This window comes from Columba livia, chromosome 1, assembly GCF_036013475.1.
Source record: "Columba livia isolate bColLiv1 breed racing homer chromosome 1, bColLiv1.pat.W.v2, whole genome shotgun sequence".
Classification (NCBI taxonomy): Eukaryota; Metazoa; Chordata; class Aves; order Columbiformes; family Columbidae; genus Columba; species Columba livia.
The window spans coordinates 69,507,871-69,530,105 of NC_088602.1; the positions used below are offsets into that span (position 1 = coordinate 69,507,871).

Genomic DNA, 22,235 nt, shown 5'->3' on the forward strand with positions numbered 1-22,235 from the left:
TATGCTTACTAAAGCTTGCCTTCATCTGACAGTAACTGAGATAACAATCAAAGTCAAAAGGAGGCTGACAGGAGACCTTATCGCTCCCTGCAGCTACCTGAAAGGAGGTGGTAGCATGGTGTTGGTCTCTTCTCCCAAGTAAGAAGTGATAGGACAAGAGAAAATGGCCTCAAGTTGCACCAGGGGAGGTTTAGATTGGATATTAGGAAAAATTTCGTCCCAGAAAGGGTTGTCAGGCATTGGAACAGGCTGCCCAGGGAACTGGTGGAGTCACCATCCCTACAGGTGTTTAAAAGGCATTTAGACAAGGTTCTTAGGGACATGGTTTAGTGCTAGAGTTAGGTTATGGTTGGGCCCAATGATCCTGAGGGTCTCTTCCAACTGAAATGATTCTATGAAATTACAGTGGAAACAGAATGGGTTTTAAGCTGTCTCTGTGAAGATGAAGTTCAAGTGTCAGAAAATGCTGTAAAATTTAAAAAAAGACTAAAAAAGAAAACCTTTCTCGTGCATGGGGCAGAACAGTCAGTAAGTGGACACAGCAGGAAAGTTGCATCACTCCTGTGAACTCACTGCCCACATTCCTGCATAATCAGAAAACTCATTTTTGCTGAGGCAACTTCAGAGAGATTTCATCATTTACATGACACCAACTCTTCTAACCACCTTCAAAGGAACATCACTGTCATTAAGTCATTTTCTTTTGCTTAAAAAAAGCCCTTGAACTTCAAAAAGACTGAAAAGAAGCTGAACCATCTGTTTCCATGTGTTTGGTTTTGCAATAGTTTTAGATCAAGTAAAACTAATACTTTGAGACAGGTCTTTACCATTACTCCCGTAGAGCACCTTACCCATCACCTGTATATGTGGGTCATAAAGCCAGCAACAAGGATGCATTTCTAAATACAAGCTTATCCAAGATTAGTTAAATTACCGGCACTGAATGACATTTGTAGTTGGTTTTACTCGTAGGTATTAAGATAAATTGGCATTCTCTCTTGCAAAAAAAAAGTTATTTTAGAACAACTGGTTTAAAATGCTACAGAACCTAAACGATTTTCTAAGTAATTATTTAGTTGTTCCAAACCACATACCACCAACCGGTTCTTTAAATGGGTTAAGAAATTGAACATGCAAGCATCTGCTGGCTCAGCAAGGCTATTCAAAACATGAAAACAAAGACGTGGCCTTTTTCTCACTCTTACCTATCAAAGAACATGAACATGACAAACTTCTTTTTAGAGTAGAAGCAGCCACCTTGTTTTTCCTACTGAAAACATTTAAATCACATATGCTTGAAACAGTTTGAAATTCAAGAAAGAATGAATGGCACTCCTCCCTCAGCCCAAAAGGTGAAGGTGCGTCCATGTGAGCACCAGCTACCCAACACACCACTGCAGCTGAGAGTGCTAAACAAACAACCCCCCACACACATACACACACACACAAACAACCACAGCCCCTCCAAAAAGGCCACCCCCCTCCTTGCCTTCTCTTCAAACTACGGAGTAGGGGAGGGAAGAAGCAAGTTCCTTCCCCATTCCCAGCCACACTTTTCCCTCTCATCAGCTCAGACAGTCCTGCAGCCACAAGTCCTTGAAGAAAACACTTTTTTGGCAGATCAAGTCACACACCTGGGTTGTGCTGTGAGCTTATACCTATTGAATCCAATACAATGGAAGCAGTTACAGTGTGGAATTGGGGACAGCAAGAGTAAGATCACACAGTTTGAAACATCTGACAGCTCAATCAAATTAAGTGTGATGTGAAAATACACCTTCACTATTTTTCCCTAGTAAGATGAAGGAAGCTGGTGAAGCTACCTAATTACATGAGACAACGAGGAAGTACAGTTTGAATAAAAGGGTAATTGCCTTTTCTTTGGGCTCTCAAGACAACGATTCTGTTTTTAATAATAAAGAGTCAAGCCTTCTCTTTCAACTTTGGCTGGGGAAAAAGAAGTATGTAATAACTATCAGCTAAGCAAAACTTTCTGAAAAAGACACAGAAAACATAACTTCTAAACCCAATAGATTCTAGAAAAAAACAGAAAGTCTCCTTTATACAACCCAGTTTAAAAAAACAAAAACAAAACAAAAAAAAAAAAAAAAACACACACACAAAAACCAAAAAACACACACACAACACCACCACCACACACACCAAAAGCCTCACCACAACCTAAAATTCCCATGCAAACAAAGATATAGAAAAACTTCAAGATAAAAAGCTTCTGTTGTGGCTAGTGGCTGGTAAAACAGAGCCCTAGAAGAAAGCAGTTCTTCAAGGTTCACTTTAAGTGTTTATGTCCCAAGAAAACAAGATGACTAAAAGCATAGAATACGAAACACTAAGTATTAGCATTCAGTCTTCCCTGAACTAGTTCTTCTGGGTTTTGTTTGTTTAGAAAAAGTACAAAGATGACAAAAATTACCTCCAAGTCCAGTGTCTATAATTCCATATCCTATGTAACTCTCATTGTATAAAATCAAAATACATCACAAAAATACCATTTAAAACACTGCATGAAATACACTTTAGATTGTCTATAATCTTGAAGAGCAAAGGATGCCCACCTACATTAACTATGATTAAAAACTATAATTCATCTTACAGCATGCATATAAAGAAATATATTTCAGTGCTAAAATAGTAGATTCATGTTTAAAATCTCCACTAGACTACAGTAAAAGAAAAAAAAAATGGAAATAAGTCATCAGTGCTGCAAACACTATGATCATCAAAACACACATCTTCTATAAGATACCAACTGGTTTCAGACCAGAGCACCCACCAGACTGCACTGCACTCTTTTAGCAAGCCAAACTTAATGACTGAATTAATTATCTGCACATACAATTTGTGTGCAGAAAAATTATTTCTTCTACCAGTCTAGAGGGCTATTTTTGTGGAGGGAGTCAGAAGTAGGAGGAAAAGGAATATTATGCAAGCATTCGAAGTTACTAAACTGGAGATTTTGCCCAGAACTGTAACCTTCACTCCTGGGCAGCTTTTAAGTGATGAACAGCACAGAAAAAATGTACAGCCAATACACGAGTTCAGTCAGAAAAACATTACAGTACTAATGTAATTAAAACCAGCAAAGGTATGTAGAGCTGCCAGCTTGCCTGCCTTGATATTATGAGAGCCGACAACAATAGCAAAGTTTAACTTACCATAAACCACTCTATTCTGAGAGAGGCTTTCCAGTGATCTTCAGAGAACTGAAAGAACAGTTTTTGCAAATCCTGCTGGCTTGCCATATACTAATTCATAGCTTTCATAAGCCGTAGTTATACATAAGGTTTAGAAGCCTTCATGAAGGTAACAGATGACAAGAATCAAGATTTTTGACAAGAAAATCTACTTCTAACAATCTACATAGTACTGCAGTACTTTTTGGTTTATGTTGCCATTACTGCAAATATATGAAGATCCTTGCAGTCTTTTTACAATGATGCTTTGCTTAAAAAATACCACAAATGTATAAAATCAGATTCCTTATAAATACAAAATGCCTGTGTTAGAAACTATAGGTTTGTGGGGAACAGAAACATACATTTGCATAGAACAAGCCAATAAATTTCTGTAATGAAGAAATTATTTTGCATTATTTTACTCCATTTTTCACTACAAAATCCTGGCATCTTCCAGATGAGATTTCCAAAACATGGATTTCAAGGGTTTATCATCAGCTGTTCTCCTTGGCGTAACTGCAGAAAGCTTTGCTTGTGGAAATATTTTTGAGAAGCAGATAGAAGTAGTTATTGTAAATTGTATGGTGTATAGAATGTTTAACTAAAGGTGTTTGTAGGCTTTCTAGCCTTCACAAAATTTTCCTACACAACATTAATAAGATTTTACTTAACATACTAATAAATGGCTAGTAGGCAATGCCAGCAATTTAATTTGCAGAAGAGAAAGCAATATATAGCTTCAGTAAGCACTGTAAGTCTTATTTTAGCAGCAGTGTTCACTCTTGGCTGCAGAATCACAGCTGGCACCTTCTAAAGCAATGTGCATGAATGATCAGAGTGGTATGCCTAGGCAATAGATCACAATATTAAAGGGCACAAGAATAAACACACCTAAAGACTACCTACTGGAAGCTAAGGGAAACTACTAAGAGAAGAGGAAGGTGACTTAAAGCTGGGAGAAGAGGTGAAACACATGATAAACTAACACCATCAAGGGGAAAGATCTGTATTCCAGACAGGAAATAATTTGTAACACACAGCATATAGCACGCTTACTTGCAAATCTACAGCAGCAGTTTGAGGCTTGAATTCAAATTACAGTTCTGTAGTTTACAACAGCCTTTCTTCCAACACATTAAAAAAAAAAAACCCATACTAAATTCACAAAGACAGCAGCGTAGAACCTTGACATACCTTCTACCATTACAGTTCCACCCAAGAACCAAAGCACAACACATCACTCCCAGAAGGAGCTAGTCTACACATCTGAACACCTACTCTTCCATTACAGAAGTCTGGAAACTCAGATACCTCATTTTTATTGAAATATTTGATATGAAGTTTCATCTGAAAATAAGTGATCAAAACAACCATAAAAATTCCAAAAAGGAAATCATTAAAGCAGCTTCCATATGACTTAGAAGCTATTTATGACTAAGACATTCTCCACCTTTACAAAGTATCTCTAACACAGCATGCTGTGTTTTTCCCACAATGACCATATCCTGACCATTCTAGATAAACACGTTCTTCATTGACAGACACACAGTAATCAAGCAGAAGGAGCCAGAGTTTCAAGAGTGCTGATATAGTAGAAACAGACTTGTAGGTGTATCTGTTCAGGCAGTAATCTGTACTCTTAACAGGCAACAGTCCTGCATTCCCGTTCTTTCCCTGCTCACCACAGCTATCATATCACTCAGGGTCCTGTCCCTATGTACTTATGCCCTGTTCCCATGACGAGATTCATCCTCACCCTCATGCTTCCCAGTCATAAATCAATGCTCATCAGTGTGACCTCTACCGTACGCAGCACAAACAAGGGAGAAGACTACACAACAGAAGTCAAAGCTGTGGGGGTGAGGGGAGAAAATAGTAAAGATGACTTGTACCTTCCGTAAGTTGTCTCAGTATGTCGGAAGACAAACAGAAAATCTCCTTCCTGTCACATCAATTCTCAAACCAATATTCACAACACAGACATACCACCTGCATCATCCCACATGCTTCCTCCACACTGCAAGTTATGCCCATGAGCTGCCACATGCTTTGGGAGCTGCAGCCAAAAGAGACGTAATGGATTGTATCTGTAACATAATTGTTAGGGAGGGAGAGAGGAAAAAGAGGAGGAAGCAAATAACACTGCATAGCACAGAACTGAAGGTGCAGGAGACAAAACCTGCTGAAAGCCTTTGATAACACAGCACTTTTCGGCTCTCACTCTATGGGGAATGGAAGGGAGACTGATGGGGGATGTTGAATCCCACCTTCAAGCTACAGGTGCAAATACGTGATGCAGCCTCTGCCTTGAGGAAGCCTGACATTCACATGGGTGTCAGCTAGAACGAACACTACCAGATTATGAGGGTAGCTCTGCACACAGAGACTATTCCAAAATGTTACTGGCCTTCCAGGTCCATCCTCACTCTCATCCCCTCAAACTCCCCACTACAAAATACACCCAGTCTCACCATCCTGTCCTTCTCAAACACATATCGGTTGAATGCTTCTTCCACATCATCCCTCCTATTGCCATACAACCACATAGCCCTGTAACACAGTGCTGCCAATATTAGTATCAGACCATAAGCTCCGTACTGCATTTACACGGCCTTAGGACTAAAGCCTGTCAGGCCTATTTTGGCCAAACTTTTCTTGACCTGCTTGCAACTGTTACTTGATTTCGCTGTGACAGCAATTTCTCTAATTGACCAGGTGCCCATGACTAATTGGTTCTGCTTTTGTTTAACAGGGTACGCTGCAACTATAGTTTCATATAGATAGCAGCAACAAGCACTCACTCCGTATAGAATGAGATATTCACAACTCCCCAACAAGGATGTAGTGTAGAGAATCACAGGCCTGGTACGGTAGCAGAGGCCTTGAGAAGTGGAGACAACAGGATGCAGTGGATAAGAGTGCAGGCACGGGACAAAAAGAGATGGTTTGTGCAGGATTCTGCACCAGACACCCCGCAACTCACCAGCAGTTGGCTAAGAGAAATGCAGGCCTGGAGAAAATTGGTTTTAGGGATAGCAAACAAGAAAGAAATTGTATCTAATATATAGTGCCTTTTACATATTTGGATGTAACAGAGCTGCAAACCAATAAAAAGCAAAGGCACATAAGCACCTTAGCAAGCATATAAAAATGATCTCAAGTGGATCCTAGATGAAATTATCAACACAAGTAATCATATTGCTCCTCATTAAGGACACCTGATGCTAACAGCTCACCAGCATCAGGATGAAACCACTGACCTTAGGATTCAGAAGCAGTGAGGTGGTAAGTGCAACTCCTTTAACTGAATTATTGCTTTTTTTTGGTAAAAATTAGATACAAATTAACAATAGCTAGGCTCTTAAGACTTCAATTATTCTAACAATAAATTTTTGGCCTCTTTTAAGACATGCTTCCATTTCTCAGACATAAATGAGATTTTGTGCATAGCACCAAAGAGAAGCCCATGTTCTGTAACTTACAAACACACAGAAATTCACATGGAGATACACAAAGAGAACAAGATATCCAGTAGACACACAAACTCCCAAAGCATCCCCTGCATACCAGCCACTGTCACTAAAAGGGCCCTGAGTAGCAGTGCTTCAGTACCTGAAGGCTTCTGCATGATTCTGGCACCTACCACACCAGCTACAAAGACAAACACGAGGCCTTCTTTTCTTTAGAGTACAAAGATCTAGCCCTTTCCTCTTCTTTCTCAAGTCACACTTGACTCATCGCCTCACCAGAGCTGCTCCCAAGATATACCTGTGAAACAAGCTGATAACAACAGGTGCCACAAAGCAGCATATGTCATAGGTGTAAGGAAAGATAGTTAGATGAGCAAAATCCCTCAGTAGCAAAATACTCGTTACCCAGAAAAGACCAGAGAAACTAAAACAGTTTACACCCTAAGCTGGTAAAGGGCAAGAACCTTAAGTCACTAACAACAACATGTTGATGCAATACACATATAGGCAGTAAAGAAACAGAGAGAAAATAGTATTTTGTGAAGTAGCTGTCATAGAGAGTGCTTTCATAAGAGAAAGACATAATGACTCAAAAAGGATATACAAAATGAGCAGTCTAGGTAAGGAAAAAAGTTGTAGTTTCTAGTTCATATGTATCTTAAAATATCAGTTTTTACTTAACTCCTTGTCAGTATTAACTACTAAAAAACACTCCCCAAATTGACTGTATCTTTGTATTTATCATTTTACAGTGACAAGTAACAATATGGCCTCTCCTGCTAGCATATATACACCCAACATTATTCAGTCAGTATTCCACATGGTTAACGTGAGTACTGTTATATGAATCTCTTACACAAAAAAGTTCACAGATGGGGCAGTATCCGAGATGATATGCACGTATCCATAGAAGTGATCCTCTTATTCTCCAATCACTAAAATACCTAACATCTGCATTTACTAAGGATGCACAAGTGATAAAGTTATAGCATGATCTATAGTACTGTCACACATATTAAAAAAAAAAAAACAACACCCTAAAACCCACTGCGGGCACAGCAATTGAACCAAGCAGCCGGTTTTGGCTGACAATCGAGACCTGCACTCACAACCATCGGCCGTCTGCCACCCCCTGCTCCCAGACAAACCCCCAGAGAACCCCGGAGAGGCTCAATGAAGCACCTAAAAGCGAGCGCAAAGACGGCGGCAGCAACGCAACGGCTCCCGCACCAGGTTTCTCCAGCCACCGCCAACCCCCACGGCCGCCCGCGGGACACCCACGGTCGCCGTCCCCTCGAGCCTCCGGCGCCGACCGGGCCCGCACGCACAGCCGGCGCCGCTCCCCCCGGAGAAGGGCACGGCCGGGCCTTCCGCCGCGACGCCGCCCGGCCAACGGCCACCCGGCAGGGCCTGGCGAGCCCCGCCTGCCCAGCGCCTCCGACGAGGCCGCGAGTCCCGGGCAGGGCCTGACTCAGCGCCGCGGCACCGGCGCTCACCGCGGCCGCCGCCAGCAGCCCAGGTAGAGGGGCGAAGAGAGAGGGAGGATTGCTGCCGCCCTACCTGTCCTCGCTCTTGTTCTTCTGCTTCTTGCCCATGGCGGCGGCCCCAGCGCTCGTCCCGCACCTCAGCGATGCCCGGCCGCCCGCGCGCGGCCCCGTGCATATGGTAAAGCCGCCCCCGCCGCCCGCCCCGCCCCCGCCGTCCCGGCCTGCCCTGCGAGGAGCCGGCGGCCGCGGCGCCGGCCGGGCAAGCGCCTTCCGCACGCTGGCTCCCCCCAGCGGCCGGAGGGGGAACGGGCCGGGCCAGCGGCGGAGGACTCTCCCCGGGAGCACGGCTGGTCGCGGGGAGTTCCAGCGACCAGCTTATTGGAATCGGCTTTGCTCCCATCAGTTTGGTCCTCGGGCAGCCCTGGAAAATGTCTAAGTGATGCCCCAAATCTGTAGTTTCCCCCCAGCAGCCCTGCCGCCCCAGAGGCCCACAACTCCTGGCAGAACCACAGCCCCTTTGGCCAGGAAAGCCGGCCGAATGGCCAAAACAAAGGAGAAGCTTGGAAAAGCCTTTAGCTGTAGGCTAACAGCACAACTGTGCCAAAGTGAGGGACAGGGAAATTAAGGGGAAAGCTTTTAGAGTGCATGGCAGCAGCACAGCAAACAGGTTGTAACTGGGGTGCGGGGCACGTCAGCGAGCACTGCCCAGCACACCCCACCGTTCTACCTCTGCACACACAAGCTGTGCTGCCCCTGGTCCTTTATCCCCCACTGTCTGACCCTGTGGTGACTGGCCTCCCACCAGAATGGGGGGTCAGAGGCAGCAAGGTGGGCTTATAGCTCAGGGCAGAACACGCTTGGCTCTTTGGACCGAGGCTCCGCAGCGTCGAGTTTGGTTGTCGGGCAGCAACATTGAAAGGACAGTATTTCCCTCCCTCCTCATCAGTTTCTCAGTATACACAGCTTTTCCTTCCCCCTCCAGCAAGCCTTGCAGCACGAGAGCTGAAATGGTGCTGCCCTTGCTCATAGGAGAGCCTGAATACTGCTGCTGGGGAGCCGGAGATGACAGCCTAAGTTCACAGAAATACTGCACAGAAGTTAGACAGCAAACACTGCATATGCTATGGCAGAGGGTCTCTCAGTTGCAACCCCGTCTCCTCCCAGACAGGTTTCTGAGGAGTAAAGCAAGATGGAGCAGGAAAAACAGTAGTCTGAGGGATCACAGACGTAACAGTATTTAATATGCTTTGAGAGCTGCACTTTTTCTGTTGTTGTCATCGTATTACAGTAACTCCTTTTGCAGACAGAACAAGCACTGATCTCAGGATCATCACGTCCACCTCGCTTCAGTCCCTAAAACCCTCACTTCTCACCCCTCTCTGCCTTTACACAGCTACAATTCCTTATCAGCCGCTCCCACCCAGGCTCCCAGAGGGCTGCAGGCAAGTCCCAGAGTTTATCTTCTCGCCCCATCTTCCTCATCAGCACACTCCAGTACCGGGGAGTCAGGTTTCCAGGAAACGACAAGAACGCAGAACTTTTGTTTGCTTTTTTTTTTAAAAGACACACACTTTAATAATATCCCATTATTTAAAGCTGTGGATCTTCTACTGATACTTGCAAGAAGAGCAAAGAGACGACGAGCCCCGAGCATCCGTCTTCTTAACGAGTCCGCGCGGGCCGCCCTTACTTCACGGCATCGCTCGAGGGGCCCAGCCCAGCCCCGCGGCTCCCGGCCGCTACGCCCCCCGACTCCCTGCCGGCCTCAGCCGAGAAGGGGCTCCCCAGAAAAGCGGCGGCATCCGCGGACCCCGCCGCTTGCCGTCACAACCGCACACTGAGGTGAGGGAAGGGCCCGGGACACGCCCCCTTGCGGCCAAGCCCCGCCCACAGCGGCGCGGTGGCGGGAAGCCAGCAGCTTCCAGCGGCCCCGCTGCCGCGCGCCGGGCGAGCCGCGCCGCACCCCGGACGTGGCGGTTCGGCGAAGCGGGGAGAGAAAGGCGGAGGAAGCCGCTGCGCATGCCGGGAAGAGCGCGGTTGCTAAGGCGGACGGGAGGCGGGTGGACAGCGCGTCCCGGCAGCGGCTGTTCCCGCGGGGCGGAGCCGCGACGCGGAAGGGGCGCGGCCCCGGCCAAGCCCCTCCCTCCCCGCCCTCTTCGCCGCTGCCCGCAGGTGCAACGACACCCGCACCGGCGCGGCGCGTGCGCGCGGGATCCTGACCGCCTCTCAGGGACGCGCCCGCCGCCCCGGCCAATAAACGCGTCGCGGGGGGAAGGCTCTGCGTGCGCGCGATACCGGCTCCGCCCAAGCTCTCGCGAGACGCTGGCGGGGCGGGGCTCGGCGCGGCCGGCGGGGGAGGTGGGGAGCGGTGCGGGCGGCCCGGTGTGGCGTGACGGAGAGGTGAGTGCGGGCTGCGTGTCGGGGCTTCGGCCGCTTGCGGCGGTGCGGCCGGGGGAGAGTCAGGCTTTCCCTGGAGAGCTCGTCAGGAGCTGGGTGGGTGAGCGGGCAGCCGTTGTCTGTAACAGCCGCGCGTGCTGCCTGCGCGGTGTCCCGCGGGGGCCGGCCCGCTTCGCCCCCTCTCGTCAGCCGGCGGCGCCCCTCGGGCCCCCTGTGGGCTGGCTCTAGCGGGTGGTGTCGGCCGGGTCCCCAGCGCCCCTCCCTGGGAGAGCGGACAGGCTCTGGCCCAGCCAGCGGTGCTGAGAGTCCTCCAGGGGCGGCCTCGGGCCCACTGTTGCGTAGGGAACCCTTGTTGGCACCCAAGCTTCCGCATCGTGGGGGGCCGAGGGCCCTCTGGGGACCTCAGGCTGTCGTGCAGACTGGCTGGAGTTGGTTTTCCTTAGTGTTTAGTTGGAGGACAAGCCTCCTTTCAGTCCTAGCTTAGCAGGGCTTCCTCCTTCTCCTGAAGACCTAGTGTTCTCCAGTCTTCACTAACAAGGCTCTTATTTCTTCTGGAATTACAAGAAAGGGGAATAGAAAGTTCTAATGGCGAGACTTTATAGTTAGCTGCTTCGGGGAGAGTGGCTCAAGACAAGGTGCTGCAGATCAGAGGAGCTGTGACTGTTGCAGTAAGTATAGCACTGCTGATGTTGCATTGAACTTGGAGTGCTGCCGTGGTGTTGGTACTTTGCCCATCGCTATTTAAAATGCTTTCTTGCCTCTGTATGTGTAAGGTGTTTATAAAGACAGCAGCTCTGGTAGTTTGACTATTTCAAAGTACAGCTAAGAGTATGCTGGAACGCAAACTCAGCATATCAGATTTGTGGCCTGCAGGTTAAGAATCAGGTTAGGGTGACTGTGCACTGTCTCTGCTTTTCAGCTATCGTTTGTTACAGTGGCAGGTTTTTGCAGTGTAAGTTTATTGGGGAGAACAATCAATTCTGCTGCCTGAGCTCTTCATGCACCCCAGTCATAGTACTTTGTGCCTTTTGTAGTGTTTAGATGGGGGAACTTTACAGAAGTTTTTTTAGCTATGTTTCTTTGCACAGCAGTAAGGCAGATGGTTGTTGTGGGTTTTTAAATCCTTTTACTGACTGCCATAGGGTGGTGTTTGCAATAGTAGTTTTCTTGCACTAATTGAAGCAGTGTGTTGGCCTAATGTGTTTGATGTTGAGCACCTTGTCTTTCTTTTAGCTGAGGAGAGAGGAGTGTTAATTCAGTTTTAAATATGTTAATATTCATCAGGCATTTAAACTAGTGCTGGAAACTTATATACTGCTTGTAGCTTAGACTTACCTTACACCTCTTCCCAGCAGCCTGGAGCTTTCCCATTGCATCTTCTAGTTTTAGAGTATTTATTAAAGGTACGCGGATCTGGCTCAAGATGAGTGTTCCTTTGGAACTGATGAATTTTACTTCTTTATATTGACAAGTAATTTCAGGTTCCTGTGCACTTTCAACAGTGGGCTTTGTGCTTGAGAGAACAGAATTTAGCGGTGTCTTTGTTGCCATCTGTCTTCATTGCAAAAGTAACTATGTCTTGTTATGTTCGAATAGTGTGGCATTTTGTTTCTCTACAGTGTGAACTGCAAGAAAGAGAGGTCAGGCCTTTAATTAAATGTTTGTATAAATGTTAATTCAGTGTATCGCTATTTCCACAGCTCTGAAGAGATCACTTTCTAGTTAAAGATGGCTGCGGATACCTCTGTTGAAATACTTCAAAAAGTTTTGGAAAATGAAATACTTCAGACTGCCAAGGTTGTGGAGGAACATCTGGATGCTGAAATGCAGAAGCTTGACCAAATGGATGAAGATGAATTGGAATGCCTTAAACAGAGGAGGCTTGAGGCACTAAAAAAGTCCCAGCAGCAGAAACAAGTAATTCTTACAGTAATATAGACTCTTGATTTGTAGAGTGAAACAGATGTTTTGGAAATCCTAGGGAAATTGTATATGTGAACTAAGTGTTTTAGGGTTGTGTGTGTTTGGGTTTTGTTTTGTTTGTTTTGTTTTTGTTTTTCTTCTTCCACGCCTCCCTGTACTTACTAACTTTACATTTTCTAGGAAAGCAAGTGTCTGTCCATGTGTGCCTGCTTTGTGGTTTTTAACAAGAGGAGAGAAGAACCTCTGATTTTTTTACAATAAGGATAGGATAAAGAGTCTTGTATAAAGATTTGAGTGTGTCTATATTCACTGAACATTGCTATCTGGAAGCATAAGCCTTGTAGGCAACCTAATCATAAGTCTTTAGGGTCTTTAAGCTTCTGAATTCTGGAGATTGTTAGTTATGGAATGTAAGTGATGCGTGCTCTTCTGTTGAGGTATTTTGTAGAATAATGATACAGGGTCTTTCCTTGCTCCTGGGGTGGAATGATTTGTCCCACTCCTTCTAACCTAATGAAATGTTGCCTTTGTATGGTATGACTGCTCATTTCTTCTTGCAAGAAAGAAATCCTGGTTTAGTCCCTGATACTTCATGTATAATTGTGGTCTTTATGTTCCCCAAAATATATCTTTAAACATAGTTCTCAGCAAAATTTTGGTAGCATATGGTGTGAGAACTTAATTGTGAGTAGAGAAGCCATAAATTTCTTATGTTACGCCATCTAAGCAAACCTAAACAAAGAAATAGACTGGGTTTGGGGTAGGTGACTGGGTTAAAAGCAGGTGCTCTGGCTGTGGTGCAACCCATAGAAGCTAATGCCCTGCTTTGAAACGGGAATGCAGTAAAATATTATGGCACGGTTGGGGTCCTGGAGGACAGGCAGTGAAAGCAGCTGCATTCTAAACACAGAATAAGAGAAAGTGGCATGCTATTTGTGTGTCTTCACAAGTTCCATTTATATTTGATTCTAGCATTTTCCTTTATCACAAGTCATAACACTTGTGTGTTCTTGGATGTGAACATGTGGTGGTTCACATGTGAAAACTTGTTAATGTCAGTTGAACTTAAGTTGCTGTTCTCATGCATTTTCAAATGCGAATTTGAAGTAGGGTACTACTCAGCAAAAGAAGTAAGCTGCCACAGTATTCTAGAATAGGATTGCGCAGAGGGAATTAGTGTGTACGCACTGTTGAAGGTTAAGTCAGTTCTTGATTTGCATAATGATGCAAATTTATTTGCTTCATGTGCTCGTATTTCTATGCATTTTAAATGCGTACGATGTTCAGGAAATTCTTTGTTCTATACTAATTTAGCATACAGGGTATTTTTGGTTTGCTTGGAAACTTTTTTTTTTACTCAGCTAAGTCAAAACTGCAAGATCAAGAACAGTGATATTTTTTTTTCCCCACTGGAAACTGAAGTTTTTTATCAAGTTCTGTCATACTGCATAACTTCTAATCATTTGGCTTAGCCACTACTTGTTTTAATACCTACAGTTAACTTACAGTGTTGTAGAAGCTGGGCTTTTTCTTAAATCTGTTTGTTGAAAATCTAGATAAGCTTTTCCTAAACTGTATTTGCGTACTTAATCAGGTGGGTTTTGAAGTTGCCTGTAAATTTTAGCTTGTGAAATTCTGTTTCTCCATACATTTTATTACTAATGGTATGTATGTGTTTTCTGGAAGCCTGACTCATATTAAGATACCTTCAGTGTATATTTGAAAGATAAACATCATCTGTTGCAGGTGAGTTAGTAGACTTTTTTCTCCCTGATTTTTCCTAGAGGGAAAAGTTTGAAGAAATCCATTTTGTTACATGTAATGACTTAAATTGGTTTTATACAAAAACCTGTACAAAAACATTTTAGAGAGAGTAGCCCAAGCTGTTGATTAACAGTTTTCATCTTCTATTACTGTATGAAATGGGTTTCTACTGCAGAGTCCCTCTTTTATTTTTCTTAAAATCTGTAGAGTTTGCGTAACAGGTGCAGGACTAACAATCTCCATACTAATTATTTCCTTTTATGCTTTCCCAAAGGAATGGCTTTCAAAAGGACATGGAGAATACAGAGAAATTCCAAGTGAGAGAGACTTTTTCCAGGAAGTCAAAGAAAGTAAAAACGTGGTGTGCCATTTCTATAGAGATACAACGTTCAGGTATAGTAAATAAGCTATGCTTAATAAACCTTTTATTTATAGATGTCTACAAAACCAGACATGTTCTTTTGTTCTTTCAAATCTCACACATGAATAGGCATTTTAAGAAGTATTCCAATTTCTTCACTTTCCAAATCTTGCTCCCTTCTCAAGACTTTTTTTTTCCCATTCCAGTTAATCTGGACATGATTTGACAACCATTAATACTCTGTTACATAGCTGATTAGAATATAAACATATAACACCTTTGACAGTATTTGAGAGAGTACTGTGTTTCATTACTGATTTAGTTTGAGGGAGCCGGCTCTGTAAACGTAGTGACCATACAGGCGCAGCATTTCGAAAGTTTCACCTTTATTCCAGACAGAGGTATTCAGGACAGTTCTGGCAAATGAAAATAAAAGTATAAACAAAAACTTGTCTAGATATCTTCAGAATTTAACCTTTTACTTTGAAAGGATCTGTGCATACCAATTGCAGCTGCTTTCCCTTTGTGCCTTTGTGATTATGTCACTTTTTTAGGGTGTGAGAGACCTAGATCTGAGAATATGTCCTGACTCAGAATAGGAACCTAAAATAAGACCTCCCACTTCCGTGGAAGAATTTCAGGAGTTCTGGGTTGTAGGCTGTTCTTCCTCACTGGGTCTGTCTCAGTATCTTCTGTTAAAATGCTGTTGCAAAGTAGAGTAGTTTGTTGAAGGAGGAGCCAGTTGTCCTGGTTTTGGTTTGCTGGTTTTCTCCCCCCTCCCCTGAGGTGTTATGTTCTCTCTAATTTATAAAATGTAAACTAAAACAGCCTCAATATAAGAAATTGAAAGAGGTCAAAACTGGGTTATGCAGTGAGGTATCTGCATCCTATCTTCTCTTATTTAAATGTTGGAGTTTCAGAAATATCTGAAGCAGTTGTATTTGACTAGTTTTTACTTGAAGAACATGAAGGACTGTCTCTACAAATAAAGTAGCTTAGAACAGGTGTGGGTTGTTTGGTTCTTGTTTCTTGAAGCAATAGAGTTTATAGAGTAAGATGGGAGAAGGAACTTCAGAGAATGTTCTTTGTAAAATGTGTTGTGCTGACAGCCAGCTTGAAGCTAGTGTGTCAGGTTTACCAACAATATCGAGTTGCTTTCATCCTTGCCCATGCCTGCTTATTGGTCTACTTGGCTCTCCTGAGTTAAAGGACAGTCACATCACAGAGTTCGCACAGCTAAGCCAAAAAAGAAGACAGTCCAAAAAGTTGAGATTGTAGGTGACAAGTCCATGAATCTTTGCCATCAGACAAGTATTTTGAGCAGCTCATGTTACCGTCTCTCAGCTGAGAAATAATAATTGTATGCTCAGCCCTATTCCATTACAGCAGAGAAGTGAAATATTCTTGCCTATAGCACTATTGAAGTAGTCTGTACAAATCACTTTTTGTTTTTCTCTGTACAGTGAGTTACTGCATCTCAGTTGTGGAGATAGTGACTGAAAGAAAAACCCTCATTGTACAGAATTTTTTCCAGCTGACAAGCAGTGAAGCTAGAGCAGGAAGAATAGAAGTCAGAGGGAAATTTCATCAATAAATGCAGTCCTCAAGAAATGAGAGAGGCTTTCAGGTGTATGTGGGAGTAATTAGGAAGAAATAAGAGAAATGGATGGTGTAGTTGTGCAATAAAGGTGCTCCAGATTGTTATTCTGCTAGCTGTTAAATCCAGCTACCTTTGAAACACAGTTTCTCTTGAAACTAAATTCTTAATTACAATGTCTTGTCTGAGTAATTAGTGTGACAGAACTAGCTCTTCATTGTTCTTTTTAAACTTTCTCTAAAATACAGGTTCTTCAGCTTGTTAATTCTAACACTTTATATGTATTTTTCTTTTTCCAAAGGTGCCAAATAATGGACAAACATTTGACTGTATTGGCAAAAAAGCATGTTGAGACAAAATTCTTGAAACTGAATGCTGAAAAATCTCCTTTCTTGTGTGAGAGACTGCGCATCAAAGTACTTCCCACTCTAGCACTAGTAAAAGATGGAAAAACACAAGACTATATTGTGGGATTTACTGATCTGGGTAACACTGACGACTTCACTACAGAGACCTTAGAATGGAGACTAGGCTGTGCAGACATAATTAATTACAGGTAATTCATTGTTTTGTGATTGTTCTTTCAAATACAGTGCAAGGAGAACATGCTTGCAGACAGGAGAATCTGTAGAAGTTTGTAACTTTGGCTGGTATGTTGTATGCTTAAGACACCTGGGAGTTTAATCTCATTATGCACTTGGGCAAGGGAGAGAAGAGAGTATCTATTTGGTAAAGTATTGAGACATTCTCATAAGCATTACATTGTCTTTTTGTACAGTACAAAAGAGAATTCTTGCCGTGAGGTGTATAGAGTAGCTACACTGCTTTGATATGGTCTCTCAGAGTCATGCATCAAATGTAATCCTTTCTGAATCAGCTATGGATGCTTAGATATCATAGTTGCAATGTGGTAAAGTTGAAGCATTTTTAATTCACTTCAGAGAAAACTCACCAACTCATCCTTAAGCTGCATCTTAGTCCATATTACATAGCTGAATATGCTTGCTTGTTATTTGTTTTGTTTTTTTCCAATGAACAGTACAGAAAGTGAAAATAAGTTGCAGAAGTGTGAATAAATTCTTTGTATAGCAGTACAATATAATCATAATAAATTCCACATTTAAGACTGCAGGGTAGAAGGCAGTAGAAAATATAACTGTCACCACAGTAGCCTAACTACAAGAGAATTATTTACCAGAACTTTCTGCTTTGCTTTCCAGTGTGGCTAAAACATCATCTTTATCTTATGAAGTTAATTTTGCTTGGAATATGTTTGGCTTTTTTTAAATACTATTTTGAACTTCCTATATGAACTTATTTAATATCTGCTTGCCAAAATTTGGCAAAAAGTCTTGTTGTATCTTAAAGACAAAGTACGTACTGCTCAGTTTAGCTTAGTAGCTGTTGAACTTCGGATGAAATGACTGAAATGGAAATATGTAATTCAAAAGAAGTGGTAATACCCACTTCTCAGTTCAGTAACAAGTAAATAAGCAGAGGAGTGTAAGGCAGCTTGGTTATGTATTTTAGACAGCAACAGCCTTTTATGGGAGAAATCTTTCAGCGGAGTTGTATGAAGCTGCACTGAATTTACTTAATGTTAGTACATTGGGTTACAGCATAATACTACTATACATCATACTTGCCTCTGCTGGTACTGTGTGTTCTGCTTTTAGCTCTTTGTGGAGCGGTGGAGTTTTTTGGTTCTTTGTTCATTTTGCCAGATCCTGAGTTTGGTACCCTGGCTTTGCAAATTGAGCCACAATATCCACACAGCCTGGGAGATCCATTCCAGGAGACATCCATTTATGTACAAACGTTATACTTCCACAATGCTCTGAATTTAATGTCCCACTCTCTGAAGGTCTTGAAAAGGAGACAGTCTTACTCAGAGCCTAGAAACAGTTGGTTTTTTTTTTCCCTCATCCTATGGGATAGCAGATGGTGAAAGGACATACTGTATTTAGGGAAAAACTGTTCAGGTCACATTGTTTGGCCAAAATCAGGATTTAACTAATGTGTTATTACTGACCTGTAATTAACTAGCAGTCAGTGAGCTATGCATCTAGGATCAATATCAGAAAAATGGTATTTACAAAATCTTAATGCCTACAAATTTCTAAACAGCCTTCTGTAGCTAATTCCAGAAGGTTTTCATTGCTCACTCACTCACACTTAAATGCAAACCCCTAGCAGATCATGTGAGTGGAAGCATGCACACCCTCTTCTGTGCAAGGGGAGGGGATTCACCTCTCTGCATACCCCCACTGTAGGAGATGTGGGTTCTCCATATGGATGGTCCAGCTTTATGTGGGCACCTGCTGTTCCCAACAGCCCATGAGTGCCTGCATTGGTGAGAAAGGCCCCACATGCTGAGGTGCAAGTCTCTCCACACTCCCTTAACTGGAGTGCACTGTCTGATGGGGAAGCTGCTCTGTCTGCCCTAGGCAGAGACAGGACAAGGTGACTTCTGGCAGTACAAAACCCAGTTTTGATTTGTCTGTTTCTACTCTGAAGTCCCTGTTGGAAATTTTAGCTTCTGTTGTACTTCTGGCTCTGTATTTGTTTTGAAAAGTCTCTCTGTAATTCCCTGGTTTAATCTGACAGATGGTTGTCTTTAGCATGATCAGTTTGCAGCAAAGCCCTTTCAGACAGTTTTTCTCTAGAGCTCCACTCACAAGTGCTGTTTATGCTCATATTCCACTCTTATCCAGGTCATTTTGCCCAGGACATGCTATGCTAGCAACACCACAGTGCTACTTAGGGTGGCTTTAGGGAGTAGGGGTTGTGTTTTCTTACAGTGTTTTTCTGGAGAAACAGGTAATTAGAGATGCTGCTTTCTGTCTGCAGGAATACAGCTTTAATCAACATGTCTTTTCTCTTTTCCTGTAGTGGAAACTTGATGGACCCACCTTTTCAAAATCAAAAGAAGTTTGGAACAACCTTTACAAAGTTGGATAAGAAGACCATCAGAGGAAAGAAATATGATTCAGATTCTGATGATGACTAGAACAGCTAAATGTATTTGTAAATCATCTTTTGTTTACGCTTGGTACATTTCTAAGAATGTTTTTTATGAAGCTTACTGCTTTTCATTACATCTGCACATAACGCTAATTTTTCTATACAGTTTTATACAACTGAATCATAGCAAAAAAAAGCTTAAATATTTTTTTTTCCTCTTTTGGAAGCCATTTGTAATTCAAAAATCGAAGTCCTAACAAAACAACATGGCAAATAATGAACTCTGTCTTGTATAAGTTTATGAAGTGTTTTGAAGTAATTGTTAAAACAAACTGTACCGAGTCAGACCAAAGGTTCGTCTGGCCCAGCATCCAGTCTCAGTGGCCAAAAGCAGATGCACAAGGAAGAGTAAAAACAGGGTGATTAGATAGCAATGCTTCCCTACAATAAGCAGCCTGTGGCCTGGGGAGCTCTGTATCTAAGAGCAGTCGCTGGTTAAAATTATGGAAGAAAAATATCTTTAAATCCTCATAGCATCCACATCACATGGCAAGGAATCCACAGTTTAACTGTGTTGTGTGAAGAACTACGAATTGTTTTCCTTGAATCTGACAGTTGCAGGTTTTTTCTAATTTTCTTTATTTATTTCTTTATGACAGACACTTTTTTAAAAAGATTTTGCTTATCAGTTCCTCTGCCAGTTGTCTTTTTAAATTTATTATTACTTATTATCAGTAAAACACCACAAAATTATTAGTAAAGGAATTGTGCATTTTAACAAATGATTGCTTATCTTATGGTGCCATATCATGACATTGAATAACTTAACTACATTGCACTATAAGTTGTAAAAAGTCTAACTTCTGTCAAATATGGAATAGATGGTCAAGAGAAATGCCCTTTTACCATCTATGTATGCTGCATGTTAAAGCTGATACAGTGGGTAATAGCACATAGGAACAAGCATATGGAAAACAGCCTTGTTCACAGGTGTGTATAATTATGTGGTTTTGAATGTGTGGATTTTATAGCAGATGCTTTGTACAAGAGAGTAGAATAGAGAGAAGTATTTGGGAGAAACCTTGATCTGTTAAGTTTAGATATAGAGCCGCATACTGTGTACTGTTCTTCAGTAATGGACAGAATTTTCAAAGGAGATGTTCCTTGGAATACAATGTAAAGTTTCTGGCTAGGTGAAGAGTTGGTGAGTTTTTGTTTTTTAAAAAAAAAAGATTGCTGTGTGCTGAAGGACCCTTTTGAGGGGGTACTTCGAATCCAATTGGCCCAAAAAGCAGTGAAATGGGTCTAGGCAGTCTTGTGGCCTTGTAGTGGAGAACACTTGTGATTGGGCCAGCCCAGCAATACATCTCTGTAAGTTTAAAAAATTATATTTTATTTCTGTTCGTGTACACTGAAATAAAATTATTTTAATTCTAATGTTGACTTTGCATCCTTTCAAATAAGATGGTCTAGGTGCTGTGGGTTATTTTTTCTTTGAATAAGGTCCATTAGAAAGTTGACTGTGCTCTTTCTAGATTTCTAGCAAACTACATACATTTCTGTCTAACATTAAGGCATCACTCTGAGAAGGCAATCAGTTTAAAGTGTACACAGCTGCCTGTTAGTATCCTAGAAGCATGAAGTAGACTTGCTTTGAGTGGATCTCCTTTTTAATACACAAACTCTCTGAATGCACTAGAAAGTGCTCTTTTTTTCTTAAATTTCATGCAACTGGATGAAAAAAAAATTAGGAAACCAGTGTTCCTACAGCATTTTTTAAGAGTGCCTGAGCAGGACTCATCACTGAGTCTTAATTATATTGAATAGGCTGTGTTAGACAAAATCATGTCTAATGTAGTTGCATCCTCTGTGGAAGCACACATGGGCTTGTCAGGATTCCAGCATGATGCATTGTTAGAGGTTATTCAGTTCCATATGCAAATAGTCCCATTACAGGCTCAATGCAAATCCTCACCAGAGTCTGGTTTCATGTCACTTTAAACTTCTGGTTTTCTTTGAGGTTAATCTTCAGTTCTTCAGGTTTGTAATATGGCCACCTGCACTCCAGTGCTGATCGGAGTTTGCAGGAATGTGTGGTTTGGGTAAAGTGGAAGTTGAGACTGTGCTAGTAAGTTTACATTTATTTTGAAGTAGCAGCCTCATGGATCTGTCTGCTTCAGGTCTTTAGTGTCTGCCTTCTGCATCTTCTGTCTTGAATGAAGATTAAAACTGTCATTGAATGGTCCCCTTGGTAAGATCTCTATTCTTGATCTGCGTATTACTTTAAGATGGACAGACCAAATCCAAGAATTTTATTTTGACTGAAAGTCAAAAGTTCTTTAAGAACTGAAAAAAATCTGAGTAGTGAAAAACAAATTATTCTTCTACAGTAGAGCTCAGTATTTTTGCAGTGCGGATTAAATGATGAAGTATCCATGACAATAAGACCTGGGTGTCAGCAAGCTAGAAGTGTAAACAATAAAGAGAACGCTAACTCAAATAAATGTCAGCGGTACAGGCTTGAAAAGCACAAAGCTTAACTGTGTCAATGCAGTCTAGTGATAATATGGCTGATAGATGAGAAGATGATATGCAGTATCTGGAAAGGATGCAGGTTGCCTGTGATTAATTGCTTACAGCAGGTAGACTGTATATGTAAGGACATGACTAAATAAGGTTCCCAAGACTAGTCACAAAATGGTACCTGGTCTGGCACGTGTTAGCCATGAAAAAGGGTATTATACAATAAAGAGATGAGAAACGATTGCATGTAGCTTTTGAAGTTATGGGGTTTATTTTGTGAACTCAGCGTGTAGCTTTAGTAATGATTAGTGCTTATGTCTGTGCTTGATGCTGGCATGTAGTAATCATTCAAGAAATGAAAATAACAACCAAACAAGATCAGACTTGCTCAACTGTTAATGGTAGATTATTTGGACCTGATGGGACACTCTTCTATAGCTGATTGATCTTGTGATGGTCTGCTTGAGAAATCTACCTAGAAGTGCTGAGTTGAGATTTGGGAAGTCATTGAGTAAGACAGACTAAAAAGATGAATTTATGCTTTCCAGTCCT

The 22,235-nt window shown here is 42.4% G+C and overlaps 2 protein-coding genes across 5 annotated transcripts in view; one reads left to right on the forward strand and one right to left on the reverse strand.

The window, feature by feature from the left end:
- The window catches only part of EIF5B (eukaryotic translation initiation factor 5B), a 39,362-nt gene extending 29,376 nt beyond the window's left edge, over positions 1-9,986 (reverse strand). Inside the window, exon 1 of one of the 2 annotated variants that reach the window (XM_065049842.1) lies at positions 9,845-9,986. Coding sequence is in view for 1 of the 2 variants with exons in the window: in XM_065049841.1 (XP_064905913.1) it covers positions 8,228-8,262 (35 nt within the window). In the remaining variant the exon portion in view is untranslated. Of the gene's footprint in view, positions 1-8,227; positions 8,385-9,844 lie in introns of those variants that run through there. The other variant, XM_065049841.1, reaches the window with a different exon arrangement.
- Positions 9,882-20,597, forward strand: TXNDC9 (thioredoxin domain containing 9). 3 transcript variants are annotated; one of them, XM_065049845.1, is made up of 5 exons: positions 9,882-9,996; positions 12,252-12,468; positions 14,513-14,631; positions 16,498-16,752; positions 19,089-20,597. In XM_065049845.1, exons 2-5 carry the CDS (start codon positions 12,280-12,282, stop codon positions 19,204-19,206), a joined length of 681 nt encoding a protein of 226 aa, XP_064905917.1. In that variant the 5' UTR covers positions 9,882-9,996; positions 12,252-12,279; the 3' UTR covers positions 19,207-20,597. The 3 variants fall into 3 exon arrangements, with proteins under 3 accessions (XP_064905917.1, XP_064905915.1, XP_064905916.1); XM_065049843.1 differs by lacking the exon at positions 9,882-9,996 and adding an exon at positions 10,343-10,554; XM_065049844.1 differs by lacking the exon at positions 9,882-9,996 and adding an exon at positions 10,824-11,219.
- The last annotated feature ends 1,638 nt before the right edge of the window (positions 20,598-22,235 follow it).

Bases quoted from the DNA above. Each gene is read 5' to 3' on its own strand.
- TXNDC9 (XM_065049845.1), top strand. From the start codon at position 12,280: ATGGCTGCGGATACCTCTGTTGAAATACTTCAAAAAGTTTTGGAAAAT. The intron at 12,469-14,512 runs GTAATTCTTACA...GCTTTCCCAAAG, and splicing joins AGTCCCAGCAGCAGAAACAA to GAATGGCTTTCAAAAGGACA. The intron at 14,632-16,497 runs GTATAGTAAATA...CTTTTTCCAAAG, and splicing joins TATAGAGATACAACGTTCAG to GTGCCAAATAATGGACAAAC.